The following is a 15,520-nucleotide window of genomic DNA, read 5'->3' as shown; positions in this document are numbered from 1 at the left end:
CCTGTTCTGTGCTCACCACACTGATCTAGCCTTGCTCTAGATTAGGGAGTGGTACCCTTGCCTTGTGCTGTGAGGTTGAACCTATTATGTAGTTGCTAATTTTCAGCCATCAAGAAGGCGATAATGTTGTGAAGTGGGACAGAGATCTGTAAAGTTTTGGTAAGAAACCTTTGAAATTTTACTGTTTCAATTGGATTTATTCATCCTTGATCCCATTTTCTTTTATGGTTATTTGATGCAACAGGAGATGCAGGGCAAGAGAGAAGACAGCTTTAGGATAAACAGCTTTTTGGTAAGCAGTTGCCATGGAAATAAGCAGGTGAGATGCCACCAGCCTTTAAGGATTTAAAGAAGTATCTTCAGTTTTGGAAAACCATCTGCCACTACTGTTAAAAACAGCTATTGCCTGAGGCTTTCCACTAAGCTCCAGAACAGTGCCTACTCCAACCTTTACCCTTCAGAGCCCTCGGTTGCTTTGTCCAGTTGACTCCAGCATGTTACAGAGTTACAACCCTGAGGCACAGGGCTGGCTATGGGCTGTGCCATCATTTCAGTAGCTGTAGTTTTATTTAGAAAAAACCTTGAGCTGCTTAGTGTTCAGGTCATCCAAGTGTCCTTTTTACTGATGGTAATTGTAAAATTTCTACAAAAGTGTCCAACTGTTACTGCTGAAAACTCTCATTTTCATGAAAACCGGGATTCTGTACTCATCAAGGAAGGCATTCAAGCAGGGGATTTTGGGTGTATGTTAAAACAGGCTCCTAAGGACTATTTAAGGACTGCAGTATAAGTGCTGTGAGTGGATAGAATAAGTGCTTGAATAGATGAGATGGGATTGAGACTTGGGGTATTCTTCATCCATTTTACTAATTCCTGGAAAACGTATTTAAATTTTATCTCTTTAGAAAAATGTTTCTCATATTTTCTGCTTACTTTGTTTCCCTCAGACTAAACACTGAAACAGATTAGTCAATTTTGCATTCATCTTTTGGTTAAGTGCAAGAAATGTGGTGTTTGGGACACCGAACCATGGAGGAATAATTAGAGAGTAAAAGTCAAACTTCTCACACTTGTGCAAATAATTCTTATGAAGAACTTTTATCACCTTCATGTAACTATCAAAGTATATTTCTTTTATCCAGATGGGGCATTACAGTGTGGAACTCTCACAAGAGCAGGAATTGTGGTAGTAATTTGAAATGCTTTCTCTTAGTGAAGCTGATGGTCTTCTGTTCCCCAGGAGATGGGCTTTAGAAGAGGCCCCCAGGAAGACTTCTTTGTGCCTCTCTTCTGGTTCATGACAGAGATTTTGCTGGAGTGGAGGAGAAAAAAAAAAAAGGAAAAGAGTGAACTAGATGTCTCTTCAGTGAGAGCCTCTTAGACTTGTCTCCTCATTTGTTTATTTTGTTATGTATTTCTTGTGTCAGAGAAGTTCTCAAGGGAATTTACCATTCAGCATTTCATACAGAGATTATCATAAATCCAAGAGGTTTTTTTCTGCTTTGTGTATTTTATGGCAAGGCTCACTAGAACTTTAATTCATTTTTTTGTTGTTGTTGTGTGTGACTTCAGTTCCATGAACTAATATTAGTTATACAGTGAGGACTCATCTATATATAAACACAGGGGTTTGTATGTTTCCATATATACTCATGTTTCTATATATAAGCAAAATGCCTTCATAGGAATATTTAAAAATATGTGTCACATTTTGTTGTGTATTTTATGGTGGGAAAGTGTAATCGGAAAAAATGCATTTAGATCTTGTGGGACAGTAAGGTAAAATAGCTACTTGTGTGAACTGGATCTTTTTTTAGATGCAGGCGCTTCAGAAATAGCCAAGCGATAGCCCCACTGTGAACTCAAAATGCATTTCCTTTTGCCAGTGTTTGCTGGTCTGTTTGTCTAACCCTTGTAAGGACAGCAGTGCCGTGTGCGTGGCCGGGCTCTCCCGGCTCCTGGAATGATGGGCGCTTTCACGTGTATTAACCTGGTGTGCGTTAAGATGCAGAGCAGTGGATCATGCATAGTTCAGCTTACTTAGACTAAGTGTGTATTTGAGCTCTACTTGGAAATACGTGGTGTTTCAACTAAACAAATTCTGCGTGGTATAAAGTAGGGATTTATATAATAATTTTTATTTCTAGCAAATTTTGTTGTTGTTTTTTTTTTTCCTTTACTGTCGTGACGGACTGACAGCCTCTTCCTGCAAGTGGAAATTATAGCAGTGTTTTGAAGTTTGTTCTTTTCTGGTGTTTGGGGGACTGGCATAGGGTCTGCACTGTTACTGCTGTGAGGGAGGTTGCTCGGGGGCATTTGTGGGGGGGGGTTTGTCTGGTGGTTTTTATTTTGTTTGGTTGGGATTTTTTGTAGTTTATTTTTTTTTCCTTACCTGTCCTAGTCCTCCGTAGCTTTAAAAGTCACTGACGTACCATTCTTCTGTCAGTTTCATGAAAAAGTGTGTGGACAAGAGAGGAGATTTTCCCTATTGCTCCCTCTGAGGTGGAGATGAGAGCTCAGCCCTTACCTGTTCTGTGAAGGCAGCATCACCTAGCCAGTAGCTGCATTTGTGATGGGACCTTTCTTGAACACGCAGAAGATGCAGAAAGAACCTCAAGAGCGTTGCAGACTCCAAGAAGAGGTCTGACTGTGAATCTATAGCTTTCCAAACTCTCATGCCCCAGTCCTTGGAACCACATACAGCAGCAGACATCCGTTGTGCTAATATGCTAGATAAATACTGTTGTTTATACTATAGATTTAATTGGAAGTCCTCAGAGCCTAGTAGACTGGTTTTCTGGTTGAGACTTGTGCTGCAGTAGCATACCCAGAATGTTTTTATTTTCAAGCGGTCACGGAAGATAACAATGAACTGCGTGTATTGTATGTTGTGTGACCTAGCTGCCCATGTCTTTTCTAGCAGAAGTTCAAGGTGTTTAACTTCAGTGTTTATGGGAATGTAGAAGAATTCAGCCTAACCCTAGCTAAAAGTAAACAAATGCGATGCAGGAGTCACAATAGGACACCATTGCTCTGATGGCATTTCCGTGGTCAGAATATTTTAGGGATGCTGGTATTGCCACTGTCAGAGCACTCTTAGCGTGGACACAGGTTTCTGGGCAAAGCTGTATGGGTTGCTTGAGTTTTAATTCACCCTCTGCCCTCACAAGGGAAGCTGATTTGGCCTGTGCCTGTGGGTTCAACTGTGGTAATTGAGGTTCTTTCCGTAGTTAGTGAAGTTGTGCTTCACCATAACTCTCATCAGATTTTTGCAGGAGGAGTTGGGTACATCAGGTGAATGGATCATGTGTATCAGATGATTCAAATGGACACTTGTGAGCTCTTGCTGTCCTGAGATACCTTGATGCAATTCTGTTACATGGTGTTAGTAGAAAAGTATGAGAGCCTAGGCTTAGATAAATTCACAGAGATGCTCTGACACACACGATTTCAAACAAGCTGAACAGTCTTAAAGAGACAATAGAGGTCTGTCCCCTGCCAGAGGTGATTGAATGAAAAGGTCTTCTGCTTAGATCAATAGCCCCATTCCCTATGAGAAACTATGACACAAAGCTTGTTCTGGAGTAAAATTGTCAAAATAAATGAAGCCTCAGAAGTCAGTGATATTAAAGCAAGTACTTAGGTTATTTGGGAGCAAATAAATTAACATTCATTTTGGATGGGGCTAAAATAATGATTGAGATTTCTGCAGAATACCAAAGAAAACAACACTGGCTCCACTACACCTTCCCTGAACTAAATAGGCAGATGAAAGAAATACCCTCCTCGCATAATTCCTGTTACGTCACTAAAATACTACAGCTCATCACTTCGTGTAAATATTGACAAGGAGACTTTGAATAATATTGTAATGTAGATGTGAGTTACATGTCATCCCCTGTCATACACACCCTTGGAAAAAGTTGGAAAGCTGTTGAGCAATCCTGATTTATTCTTCTGGAGTAAAGGAACTCTTCATCACAGCAAAACTAGTGGGGGCAAGTTCACAAATTCAATATCTTAGACTCCTTCTCTTCATTTATCTCCAGTCTCTTGTTGCTCAGGGGCAAGTCTCTCCTCTTCACCTTATCTTCAGTTCTCTCCAGTGGCTGTTGCTGAAGGAGCAAGGCTTTGCTGTCTTATCTGAGAGGTTTCCTTCCTCCTTCAAGAGCTCTGGACAAACTCAGCCTACCAGAGAGCTATGTAGGGTGGCCCAAAAACCCACTAATTAGATGGTTGTTCACAAATGGAAACTTTAAAAAGTTTCTGAGTAAAGTCAGTAATTAAAAATATTAATAGCATAATTGCCATAGAGATTGATCTTTGAAGTTTCCATTTCTAAAATCTGACCCAGTAATACTGTTTTTTGAGAAAATTAATCTTTCTGTGTCTGGATGGAAAGATGATGTATTAGTAGTTCACATGAAAATCTTACATATATGAGTAATTGATAACTCCTGGGAACAAAGCCAGTCATACCACATTTTTTCTTCAATAATAGTAAGAGTACATTCAGTTATACCACCAGTATTGTCACTCTTTCAGAAAAGACAGTTTTCTGTAATCTCTCCTTTTCCCAAGGATGCTGAGTGAGCATTTGAACTAGTTCTTTTGCTAGCTTTTTGCCTGATAGGCCTTGAAAATAACCCATAATCAAGATAAGATCTACTTAAATCCTAAAAAAAAAAATGCAAAATCATGGATTTTCTCCCCTCTGTGTTATTGTATTAATATTTTGCAAAAATCCTGCAGTTTGTAGGCATTGAAATATCTGTGATGCCCAGTTCTGAAATCGCAAGTGCTCTTATGTACTTCTTTTGTGTCAGACTCTTCCAACATGACTTTGGGTGATTTAAATTACCTCCCCCCTGCCACATCCATACCTGCTGATCTGCACAGGTTCTTGATGAAGAGGCATGGGTCCAGCATTCAGCTGTGATCTCTCGCTAGCTAAAATTGCACCAAAGCAAAGTGAAAATGTGCCTTAAGAAAGTTGAAAATAGTCACTCCAGTGAGCTTCTCTGATCCGTAATTTTGGGTCTCTCTTGGCATTTTGCTACATTTAGATGTGCCATACCTTCAGCCTTTAAAAGAGTCACTTTCCAGCCGGAGGACATTCCCCACTTCCCATTGAATTTGCTGACAGTGTGAAGCACAGTTCTGCAGCAGCTGGTTTTTCATGACTACACCTCGTGGGACCTGACCCAAACTAAAAGCCAGTGAGAGAAGGTGTTTGTGTTTCTTGTGCCTTCAGATTGCTGCAGTATCCTTCGTGTTCTGCTGAAGTGGTTGGAAATTGCTCTGTAATGGCAGTGCATGAATCCCTGCACTGATGTTACATTCCAGAGAAACAAATGTGCGGTGTCAGAGCACGAGTGCTCACGTGGCCCTGATGCTGCACTCATGCAAAGTCAAGGTCACCGGCACTGATCGTGTTTACAGGCGTGTTTGTCCCCTGGTTGCTGTGAAAGCGCACACATGTAAGTGGTTCTGGGGTTCTACAAATCCTGCTGGATGAAGGTGTTGTCACCAATTTAGAAAGTTAACCGAGTAGATTTTTGTTAAGCTTCCCCTGGCTCCTGCCGCAACGTAAATTAGAAAGCCTTGCTCTGAGCTTGAAAAATCTGATGGCAGCATCGATCAGGCTGGGTTTGTGGCTGCTAGAGTTGCAGACTACATGTGATATAAATGGCCTGAAGTAAAACAAGTCATTAAAATAGAATATTAATGATTTAAGATGTTGGTAACGCAAGAACCTTTTTAAATTTATGTCCTAAATAGTGAGCTAAAAGTGAACTATAGGAGCTGATGGTAGTAATAAAAAAAAAAGAGAGTATATCCAGCCCTGAGTTCCTTTCACACCCCCCAAGATGCTGTTCTTCCTTTTCAGTTTGTGCTCTTTGCTCTCAGCATAAGGTTTAGGTCCTTATGTAAGCATGTTGGCCTCAGCTAACCTCCTCCTAATGTCCAAACATGTTTCTGTTGTGCCTTCTAGTACTTTACCTTTGTCGGATTTAAAATCTCTTGGTGTAGATGCCAAAATCTAGAAGCTCCCTGAATTAAACTCAGTCTGTTCTAGGAATTGAGAGAGGCAGGATTAGGGGGAGGATTAGATCAGTAGGATTTTTGGCTGTAATGATACAGAATAAGGCTGTTGTTTCTGTTGGTGTTATGTTTTGGTTACCTGAACATCAAAGTCATCCGAGTTCGTCGTTGTTTTGGATTGGCTTCTATTTTTGTTGCTCATAAACATATCTTGGTGTTCTTGTTTTCATTTAGTGGATTAACTGTTGGTTAGTGGAAGCAGCCTCTTGGACTGGAGGAGACTAACAAGGGTGATGGTTTCCTCTCCTGCGCCCTTATGAAGGGCTCAAGAAATTGTCCCCCCTAGGGCAGGGAAGTGGGAGGAGGGTGGGATGGGTACAAGTCATAGCAGCAATGAAAAGTTGCAGAAGGAGACACTGAACGGGCCGTGGCAGAAAGGGGTCATCGGTTTGGATTTCCAACTGTTCACATCTCTCGAAGGATTCAGCAGCCTGGCCCCACCGATGCCAGAATCCAGGACCTGTCCTCTCCATCTGCTCTCGGAGGGACTGAGGTCTGGGGAGGACCTGAAATTCAAGGACTTGAATTTCGCAAACCCAAGGTTTTGCGCTCCCTCTGCTGGCGGCATTTCTGCTGGCGGGTGTCTGCTCTTCATTCCTGAAGGAATGCTGAAATCAGTGGGACAATCTTGAACAAACAGGGAAGTAATAAAATTAGCATGGCTCCTTTTTAGGGTCCTTGAACACTAAGAAAAAATCCTTGTTGACCATGCTGTGGAGGTGTGAGGCAGTAAGGAGATGCATTTTTTACACTTCTTTCCAAAAGGTCATTACGTGCCTTGGGAAGTGGAGACACAGGGAAAATCCCATCAGCATAAGTCACACTTCAGTATCTTTTGAATCTGGTATGGAAGACTTGAACCATGACCAAGAATGACTTCAATATTCTACTTGCTTGCCTTAAATTTTATATGAACTTTTTTGTTCTGTGTCAGCCCAAATAACACTAGGTCTCTCTCCAGATTCAATATTTTCTCTTCTTGTTGTTACCACCTCTTCTTTTGACTTTAGTTGCTGCACTCCTGAAGTGCTTCCTTGATTTTTTTATTTTTTAAAACTTCCAACCTGTTTCTCACCTCAAGCCACCAGTGTCCTGATATCACAACCTTGTACTCAGGTTAGAGCCTAAGAGAGGTGTCCAAACCCTTTTTGCTTTCAAGAGTTTTCTCTCTCTCAAGTGTTATGTTTTCCATCTCTTCCTCTCCTTCAGATCCAGTGGATAATTCTCAAAGACAGTAGCTTCCAGGTTTGGGAAGCAGCTTGTGTTTGTTCATTTACCAGGCTGAAACACTGAGAGCAGCCCAGCTAGTGATGTGCATTTCACACCCTCGTGGACCCTGATTATTGTCAACACCAGCCATATTCAGCCCAAACTCCCTACTGCATAAGGACTGCCTGACTGGGAAGCCTTGTCATGCTGTTCATGGCAAGGGAGTCATCAATAATATTCAGGGAGTTTCTGAAACTTTTCTCTTCACTCCTCATTTTTGTTCTTGCTGCCTGCCTACACCTGGTAATAGTTTTCCCTAGATGTTCTCACTTCTTATTGTTCCCTAAGATTTCCACTTTGATAGCAGAGCTCTAAGTTGAAATGGCCTTTTTCTTTGCACTCGAACTATTTCTGGTTCCCAGCTAATTTCTTTTACTCATGTACCTATGGTGATTTCTCAGCTTGTGATCCAAGTTTGTTGCCAGGTTCAGTTCAGTTGCATGTAAAGCTGCAGCAGGTTGCACCTGTCTAGAGCTGCGCCCTCACATTTAGAAGCATCAGCAAAGCAAATTAAGTTTGTCAGCGTGTGTCTCACCACGGTCCTACCAGAAGGGATTGAAGGGTAGGCAGCGGTTGGGTCGAGCGCCTGCACTGACTGATAGGCTGCTGGAGATGGAAAATGTTAGCTCATCGCTTCTCTTTCATCTGCCACAGGGCAGGGGACGGTAATTGAGTCCTTTCTAAGAGCTTTGTCCAGTCGAGTTTTCAAAGTTGCAAGTAACTGAGCTTCTGTCGTTTCCCCTGGGAAAGTATTCCTTACAAATACAATTCACTGTCAGGAAGTCATTCTGAAACTCTCCCTGATTTTTGCTTTTTTTTTTGATGTCCTCCCACTAAATGGACTTTAACACAAAGAGTCTATTTAAAGTGCTACTTTTTTATTTTCCTGTGAAGGCTGCTGTGGTTTCTAGTTAATGTTTGTACAAGTCTGTGAGCTCTCCAGTTTAAAGGAGAATCACTGTATTCCCTGTGGTTGTGCTGATACTTTCACTCATTTCCTTGAGGATCTGGATGAGTTTCATGTGGCTGTATTAAATGAACATTAGTTATCAGGTTCCCTTCCCAAACATATATTCAAAATTGTGTGTTTTGCTGCTGAAAAGGGCAGGATCTAAAAAGCCTAGTCTAAATCTAGATTATGTTTGTGCAGAAGTTTTGGGTTTGTCTTAATTCAGTGAATGGTGTGTGGTGAACCCAAAGGCAGCATGCACCAGTTTGTGTGTGTGTGTGTGTGTGGAGAAAGTAGCAGTCTGATTTTCCCATTGAAAATAATCAAAGTGGAAAAGCAAACAGCATGAATGCAAATTTCTGCTAAAAGAATAGAGATTTAACGTCCTTGAACTGTGCTGCAGAAAAGAAACTTAGGAAAACACTTCTTACTTTGGTATAATTGCTTGCAAGCTGGGGCCATCCCAGAGGGAGTTATTTTTAATGGTTAAATTATACAACATATTTTAAAATTGATTGTTTTGTGTAATGTATTGTTGAACCTGTGAATCTCACTGACAGACCCAAATGTTTACCTTTGTAGAAATCAGTCAAAATGAAAACAGTCGTGTAAGAATAAACAGGGGGATTTTTCAGAAGCACAGATCATTAGTTAGTAAATTCAAGGGCAACTAAGTGCCTCCTGGGATTTTTCTCCATGTCATTGAAGGCATATTAAACAGGCTATAGCTTAACATACCAGGGCACTTACCAACAGCAGACTCACATTACTGGTTTTAACAAAAATTGACTGGCCTGATTCTTGTTTTACCACAGACTGCCTTTAAAGCAATCTTCTGTTTTCTAAATGTCTACCATAGCTTTGATTTAGCACTGATTTTTTTAGTTAATAAATTTTTCAAGAAATGGTCAAGGTGCTGTAAGAGAATGGGTATTTCAGGCATTTCTTCCAGTTCTGTTCTGTGTGGTCAGTAAACCACATGGACTCCCAGAAGCTCATGTGGAACATGGGCTTGTTCCACTGTCTGGCTAGGTTCACTTGCTCATGTGGATTTCACTAAGTATCTTCATGTTTCTTAATTAGCTTGATTAATCAATCAGAAGTTGTGGTACAGAGCAAAATCTAAGCTGAGTGGCAGGGTTTTAAGCAATGAGATGAGATTGGATTTGCGTTTAACAAAACTGCTTGGTGCTTTAGTTGTCCATGAATGTAACTGAGAGGTTAAAATTTGTCACAACTTGTAGCTCAAGCCATGTACACATGTACACATGTACACACTGGCCATTGCTGTACATGGGGGAAGCTGAGGCAGAAAGCAAATGCTGCCTGCCTGTGGCCACAGAGGAGTTGTGGGTCACACATCACTCACGTCATTTATGCCTTTGTCATGAGATCTGGCAGTGCTGCAGAGCTGCCCACTTGCTAAATCTCATTGTATCAACACTTAAAACAAGTGATTTAAGTATTAGTGTCATCTATGTAGTATGGTTAGAGACTGTGGCCTAACCACAGTTTTCTATATTTCACCTAACCAGTGAAATACAGGACTTATTTATATCATTTCCATGCACACCTGTTCTCTCTGTTTAATTTGTGTTCTGCTCTCAAAGCCCTAGGAATATTACAGACAGTCCAGGTGTCCTTACCTAGACATTTACCTTATTCAGCTCTCTATTGGTTATGTATTATACGTCCTTAGCAGTGGGAAATACAGGCTGAAACCTTTCTTTCTCAGTTGAATAAAATGGTATAACAATTGCCAGTGTCCTGATAAAGTATTTGAATAAAGCTGTAGCCCATTTCTATTTCAAACACTCAGAGGAGTCATTATTTTACTCACAGACCACTTTTAAAGCTGAGCACATGCTGTGTTGTGCTCTTTTACGATGTATAAAGAAGTCTGTACTCCACTAGCTTTTCCTTTAGCCTTTTCTGCCTTGACTACTTCCATACGTGGAGAGTATATTGCAGTCACCTGTGTCTGAGAGGGCAGCCGGTCTGGGAATGCATCTTTGTAATATCTCCATCACCAGCTCTGGGGCTTGTTCCACTGTCTGATGAATTCTGGCAAATTATTGCATCTAGGTCAAAATTATCTTGCAAAACCCCAAGAAATGTAATTTTTGGATCTGGTCTGTCTCATCAAGTCACTACATGAACATTGGAGCCAATGGAAAGGAAAGAGAAGACTTGGGAGCAGAAGTCAGGCTTTTAGGGGCAGCCTAATTACATTGGCTTCAATTCCTCTCACCCCAACAAAGTGATGAGTTCGTGAAAGTCCAGAACAGGAAACTTGACGGTCAAGAGGTAAGAAAGGTTAGTGTCAGCCTGAGTTTGGATATACTCACTTTGTCTAAGAGGGCAGTCGCTGGTACAGATTTTGATCACTTGTCTCACATTAGGTACTGTTGCTTGGATCAGCTACTCACATGAGGAGTGCATGACGTATTTTAGTGATCCTGAATTCTTGGTGGGGACCACTCTGCTGGAAAGGGCATGTAACTGGTTTGTGGATGAAACCTGTGCACAACTTCCCATTGTATTGCCAGCTGCTCAGGTCCTTCCCCAATCCCATTTTCATAAGTCTCTCCTATTGCTTGTAGATGTGTCCAGAACGCCACTGTTCTTTTCAAAATTTAAAATTTCATTACCTAATTCAGCATTATGATAGGCAGTACAGAAGTGGAGGAAAAGACTCAAATTTGATGATTCTGATCAAAGCTGAAACACCAAGTTGATAGCATTGTCTTTCGGGGGTTTTGTTTTTTTAATTTAACCCACTTCTACAGATCTTCCATTTACTAATGTATGAGAATGGTCATCCTGAGGAATTAGCATCTGAATAAGCATGTGCTAATGAGCTGCTCTGGTCTGTGATAGAAATGGTTCTGGAAGGAGCCATGCCTTTTGACTTGCAAGCAAATATACAAATATCTGAGGAGGCACTGGGGAATAAATTGCAATATTTGTTTTGTCTGTGTAATGTTATTTTGTGCTGCAGTTTTTATTGAATATTGTTATGCTGAAAGGATATAATTGGAGTAATATATTATAGGGGAACGGCAATAATAACCACACTTAAATCTTTCACGTCTTTATGAAGTCACTTTTTATTTTAATGCAGTTCATTGAGTGGTAAAAAGAGCTGGAGGTCTTGCAAGTAATGCAAAGAAATAAAACCTGTAAAATCTGGCACAGTGAAAGACTTTCAGTACAATATGCATATTGATAGTTTAAAAATCACAAATCATCTTTCTATTAATTCACTGTAGAATAAGGTCTCCTCAAGATAAGACTCAGCAGTGTTGTGGAGTTGGTATTTAAAGTATGTCCATCTGCATCTAAACGAGTAGCTCCAAGACAATCAGATTATGCAGTAGTTACTTTGGTGAGAATATCGCCTAAGTGGAATGGAAACTTCATTTTGAGTCTAATATTAGACCCTGCTTTGGAAAATTCCTTTTAAATGATCACAAGCTGGGAATAGCAAAAGAATTTAACTTTCGACAGACAGCATTCACCAAGAATTTGTTTTTAACTGCTTATGTTGGGTCCCTGGGAAAGCAGATGTGAAAAACTTACCAAAGTGAATTGACTTGACCTGATGCAATGTTTATATCAGTAGTTGATAAGTTTTCCTCCCTTGTCTAATTTGTTCGGGATATTTTCATTCTTTAAGCATGAGTAAGTCTGGGTTCAAATAGTTTGAATGCTTGTTAGTCTAATAATCTGAATCTTAAAACATGCAGACATTATTGCCTATAAAGGGGGTGTAAGCAAAGTTGGACTATTTTGGTTGTCTTCCGCAATTGGGGATAAGTATCGTTTTTGATACCAGCAAAGAAGAATGTGAGGCAACGTTGCTTAACTCCTGATAATTCAGAAAGCATATTTCTGTCTGCTGTATTAGTACTTCGAAATGCCACTTGCATTTGGTGACCCTTTCAATGCATAATGCATGTTACTATTTATGCAGCTTTACAAAAGACTGGCTTTCAGTGGCAGTCAGGGAAATGGCAACCAAGGGTATCAAAGCCAATTTGAAGGCTCATAATAATATTGTCATCATCATTATTCCTTGTGGCAGAAAGGAATTTAGGAATTCACTGCAAATGATGCACAGCTCAGGGATCTTCAGAGCCACTAGAATATCTCAGCTTTTCTCTTTGTTGATCAGACACTGTCACTTTGGATATTTTAGTTAATTAATTCCAAAATAAGTTGTCCCCCCTCTATATGGAGAATACATAAATAAATTATTTTTGAGGAAGGGAGGAGAAAAAGAGAAACTGATGGATTGGGCTGACCCCTTCTCCCCAGCTCTGCCCTGTCCCCATGCTTCTGTGGTTTGGCCATTGTTGCTGTTGTTTCCAAGCTTGAGGAGAACATCTACGGGACCTCACTGCAAAGGAGTGCTCCAGCCTGGCCTTCCTCTGCCAGTGCATGAGACAAGAAGCGGAACAACTGTTAACAAGATAATATAATGAATTCAATGCCAGGGTGACTGTTTTGCTGGGAAAGACATTAGAATGGGAACACTCATCTCTTTAGTTGTTCTCTTTTAGTGTATTAGGTGGATTTATGTGACCCAGGAATGTGTATCTCAGACATAAACCAGATTATGATTTCAAACATCTGTTAAACTTTGCACCTTTTTTCATAAAGCCTGACACCAACCTTTTTGTCTTTTATTTATACCTGTGTGTCTATAGTTCTACTATAATTTCTGATCATTCAGGAATTTCTGAAATGTCTGAATTGCTGATCTGTCTCCTTGCAGGCAAGTCTCACCTGGCTATAGTACAAAGAGTAAACAATGAAGGAGAAGGGGATCCTTTTTATGAAGTTCTGGGAATTGTCACTTTAGAAGATGTGATTGAAGAGATCATCAAGTCTGAAATTCTGGACGAAACAGATCTATACAGTGAGTAGAAATATTTGCAATTTGTTTATGGATGAGACAGAAGACTCCATCCAGCAGCAATTGTGTTTATAGCTGTGTTTTGAAAGATGTTACGTTGCTGATTTAAAATCTTAATGGTCAAATTGTTAAGGAAGTTTCCTTAACAAAATGACCTGCAGATCCCTCAAGTGGTTGAAGCAATTTTTGGTTTTACAGCATGGGTACCTCACTGCTTTATGCTGTATTAATTCAGAAACAGGACAAGTGTCTTTATTTGACCTTTTCATCAAGGAGGTTTGCATCTGCAACAATCTTTTCTCTCCTGCTACCTGTTCTCCACCACTGTGGCCTTGTTAAACCTTTCTGTTACAGCACTCTCTTTCCCCTATCTTCTCTCTGTCTCAGGGGTCTGTAGTCCAGGTACTACCATACGTTAGCAAGAAGGCAGGCAAATACCTTGCCTCGAGGAAGAGGAAAGGAGTCTCTTTAGAATCTCTCTCTGTCATTCATTCAGAATTCCTGAGAATGGAAAGTCTTCTTCAGGGCCAAAACCCAGCATGTCCTAAATGCCTTCTGTTTTTATCAGTCAGTACAGCTCTTTCCTTCCTTGTGTTAACATATGTTGAGGGACACGATGCTGTAGGTCAGCCACTACCTGGGACTTGAGAGATCTGGATCCTTTTCTTTCCCAGATTAGAGTTTATCTGGTCTTTGACCAGTTATCTAAAGTGTCTTTGCTTCTCTTCCCATCTGCACAATCTGGCCTGTGCGTACAGGACTTCCTTTCTGTCATTCTTCATATGTCTTATCTGTATTTTGATCACTTGCTGGCAGATGCTATTTTTTACTATGTGTTTGCGTGCAGCACAAGGATGTCTTTAGATCCTATTATAGTAGAAATAATAATTTTAAGTATCTTTAACACTCTTCAGCTGTCCTTTGCTTTCTTCTTCTTTCCTCATGAAAGGGATCGGAATGTTTCTACAGCATCTTTTTCAGGCCAACGCAAGCATCTTCTGTCTTCCCTCCAAGCCAAATTCCTGATGAGCACTTTACACTCAGGGGTAGACATACTTCTACTTGTTTTTGCCTGAACTGCTTTCTGTAGCTGGTTAGTATTTTACCAGTATTTATGTGCCCAAAGGTTCGTGTAAATCACAGTTGTGTTTTGTGATATGCTGAACAGTCTAATCAGTATACAAATCACAGAAGTCCAGTTAGTATTGATTTCTTTTCATACCTTTGCAAATGAATTGTTGGGCTAATCAGTTACAGCATAATGCTTTTACAGGCTGAATTCAGACTTTCTTTTATACTCTAAAAAGATCCTATCTTTGTCTACCTTTGAGGTGTTTTCGTGTTTCTATGAGTGAAGACACCGCATATGGTTTTCAATGTTCTCCCCCCCCATGTTTGTTAAGAGAAAACACATGGATTATGCCATGTTGTTCTTCAGGACAAAAAAAGCTTTGTCCATTAATAGCATGTTAGAGAGCAAGGAAATGGGAATTTAATTTTGCTATCTGAAGGCTTCCTAGAGTAACAAAATAGAGTTGGTGAACATTGAGTTCACTTAAAACTCTCCTTCTTGGGAAGGTTTTACTATTGAAAATTCCTGGTTCAGAACAGGAAGGAAACTTTCTAGGCTTTTCCTGGAGGATGCACAAAATTTTGGGGGGCGAATCGTGCTATGTACTGTGAGAGGTGAACTCCTAATTTCTTTATGAGGTACTGAAGTTCATTCCACTGCTTAAATTGAAGGAAACTGTAGCAGTAAGGGAGAGAGCAGAAATCCCTAGAAACTGTGAGGATCACAGAAAGTGTAACAGATTTTGGATTTGGGCAGATTGAGGTGCTGTAACCACCTCCAGTTGGTGTAGTGATGGGAACAATGGAAACATACTTTGGGTTCACTGAAGGTACTTTACTGTCCATGATGTGTTAAGTCAGCTCATTTTTGGTGTTGATATGAGAGTGTCAGGGCTAGTAACCCCATCTCTGATGCTGTTCATTATTAGATCAAGCTGCCTTGCTCAGCTCAGATCAAGCCAACTTGAAACCCTTGGACTGATTTGCCCTGTACTAGGTGTTTACTTAAAATTAGACGTTATGAAAAATTTTGGCAGCGCTGTTACACTTTGTTCTGAAGTTTTAGAAATGTTTTGTTTTGCTTTGATGGAAACTTGAAATTTGATAAAATGGCTGACCTTGGTGTTGGAGCTGTGCCTTTCTGTTGTTTCCATGAAAATCTATTTGAACTGCATTAGAGTAGAAGCAATAGTGTATTTACAGTT

General features: G+C 40.3%; 1 protein-coding gene across 1 annotated transcript in view; it reads left to right on the top strand.

Annotated features, from left to right (window-relative positions):
• CNNM2 (cyclin and CBS domain divalent metal cation transport mediator 2) overlaps positions 1-15,520 on the top strand; it is a 120,319-nt gene that overhangs the window by 77,199 nt on the left and 27,600 nt on the right. Inside the window, exon 2 of the mRNA XM_027738640.2 lies at positions 13,104-13,247. Coding sequence (XP_027594441.1) covers positions 13,104-13,247 — 144 coding nt within the window. The remainder of the gene's footprint in view (positions 1-13,103; positions 13,248-15,520) is intronic.

This window comes from Pipra filicauda, unplaced genomic scaffold, assembly GCF_003945595.2.
Source record: "Pipra filicauda isolate LSUMZ 115617 unplaced genomic scaffold, ASM394559v2 scaffold85_size2586006_pilon, whole genome shotgun sequence".
In the NCBI taxonomy this organism is placed as follows: Eukaryota; Metazoa; Chordata; class Aves; order Passeriformes; family Pipridae; genus Pipra; species Pipra filicauda.
Note: the sequence above shows the minus strand (reverse complement) of the source record. Positions and strands in the feature narration are given on the sequence as shown.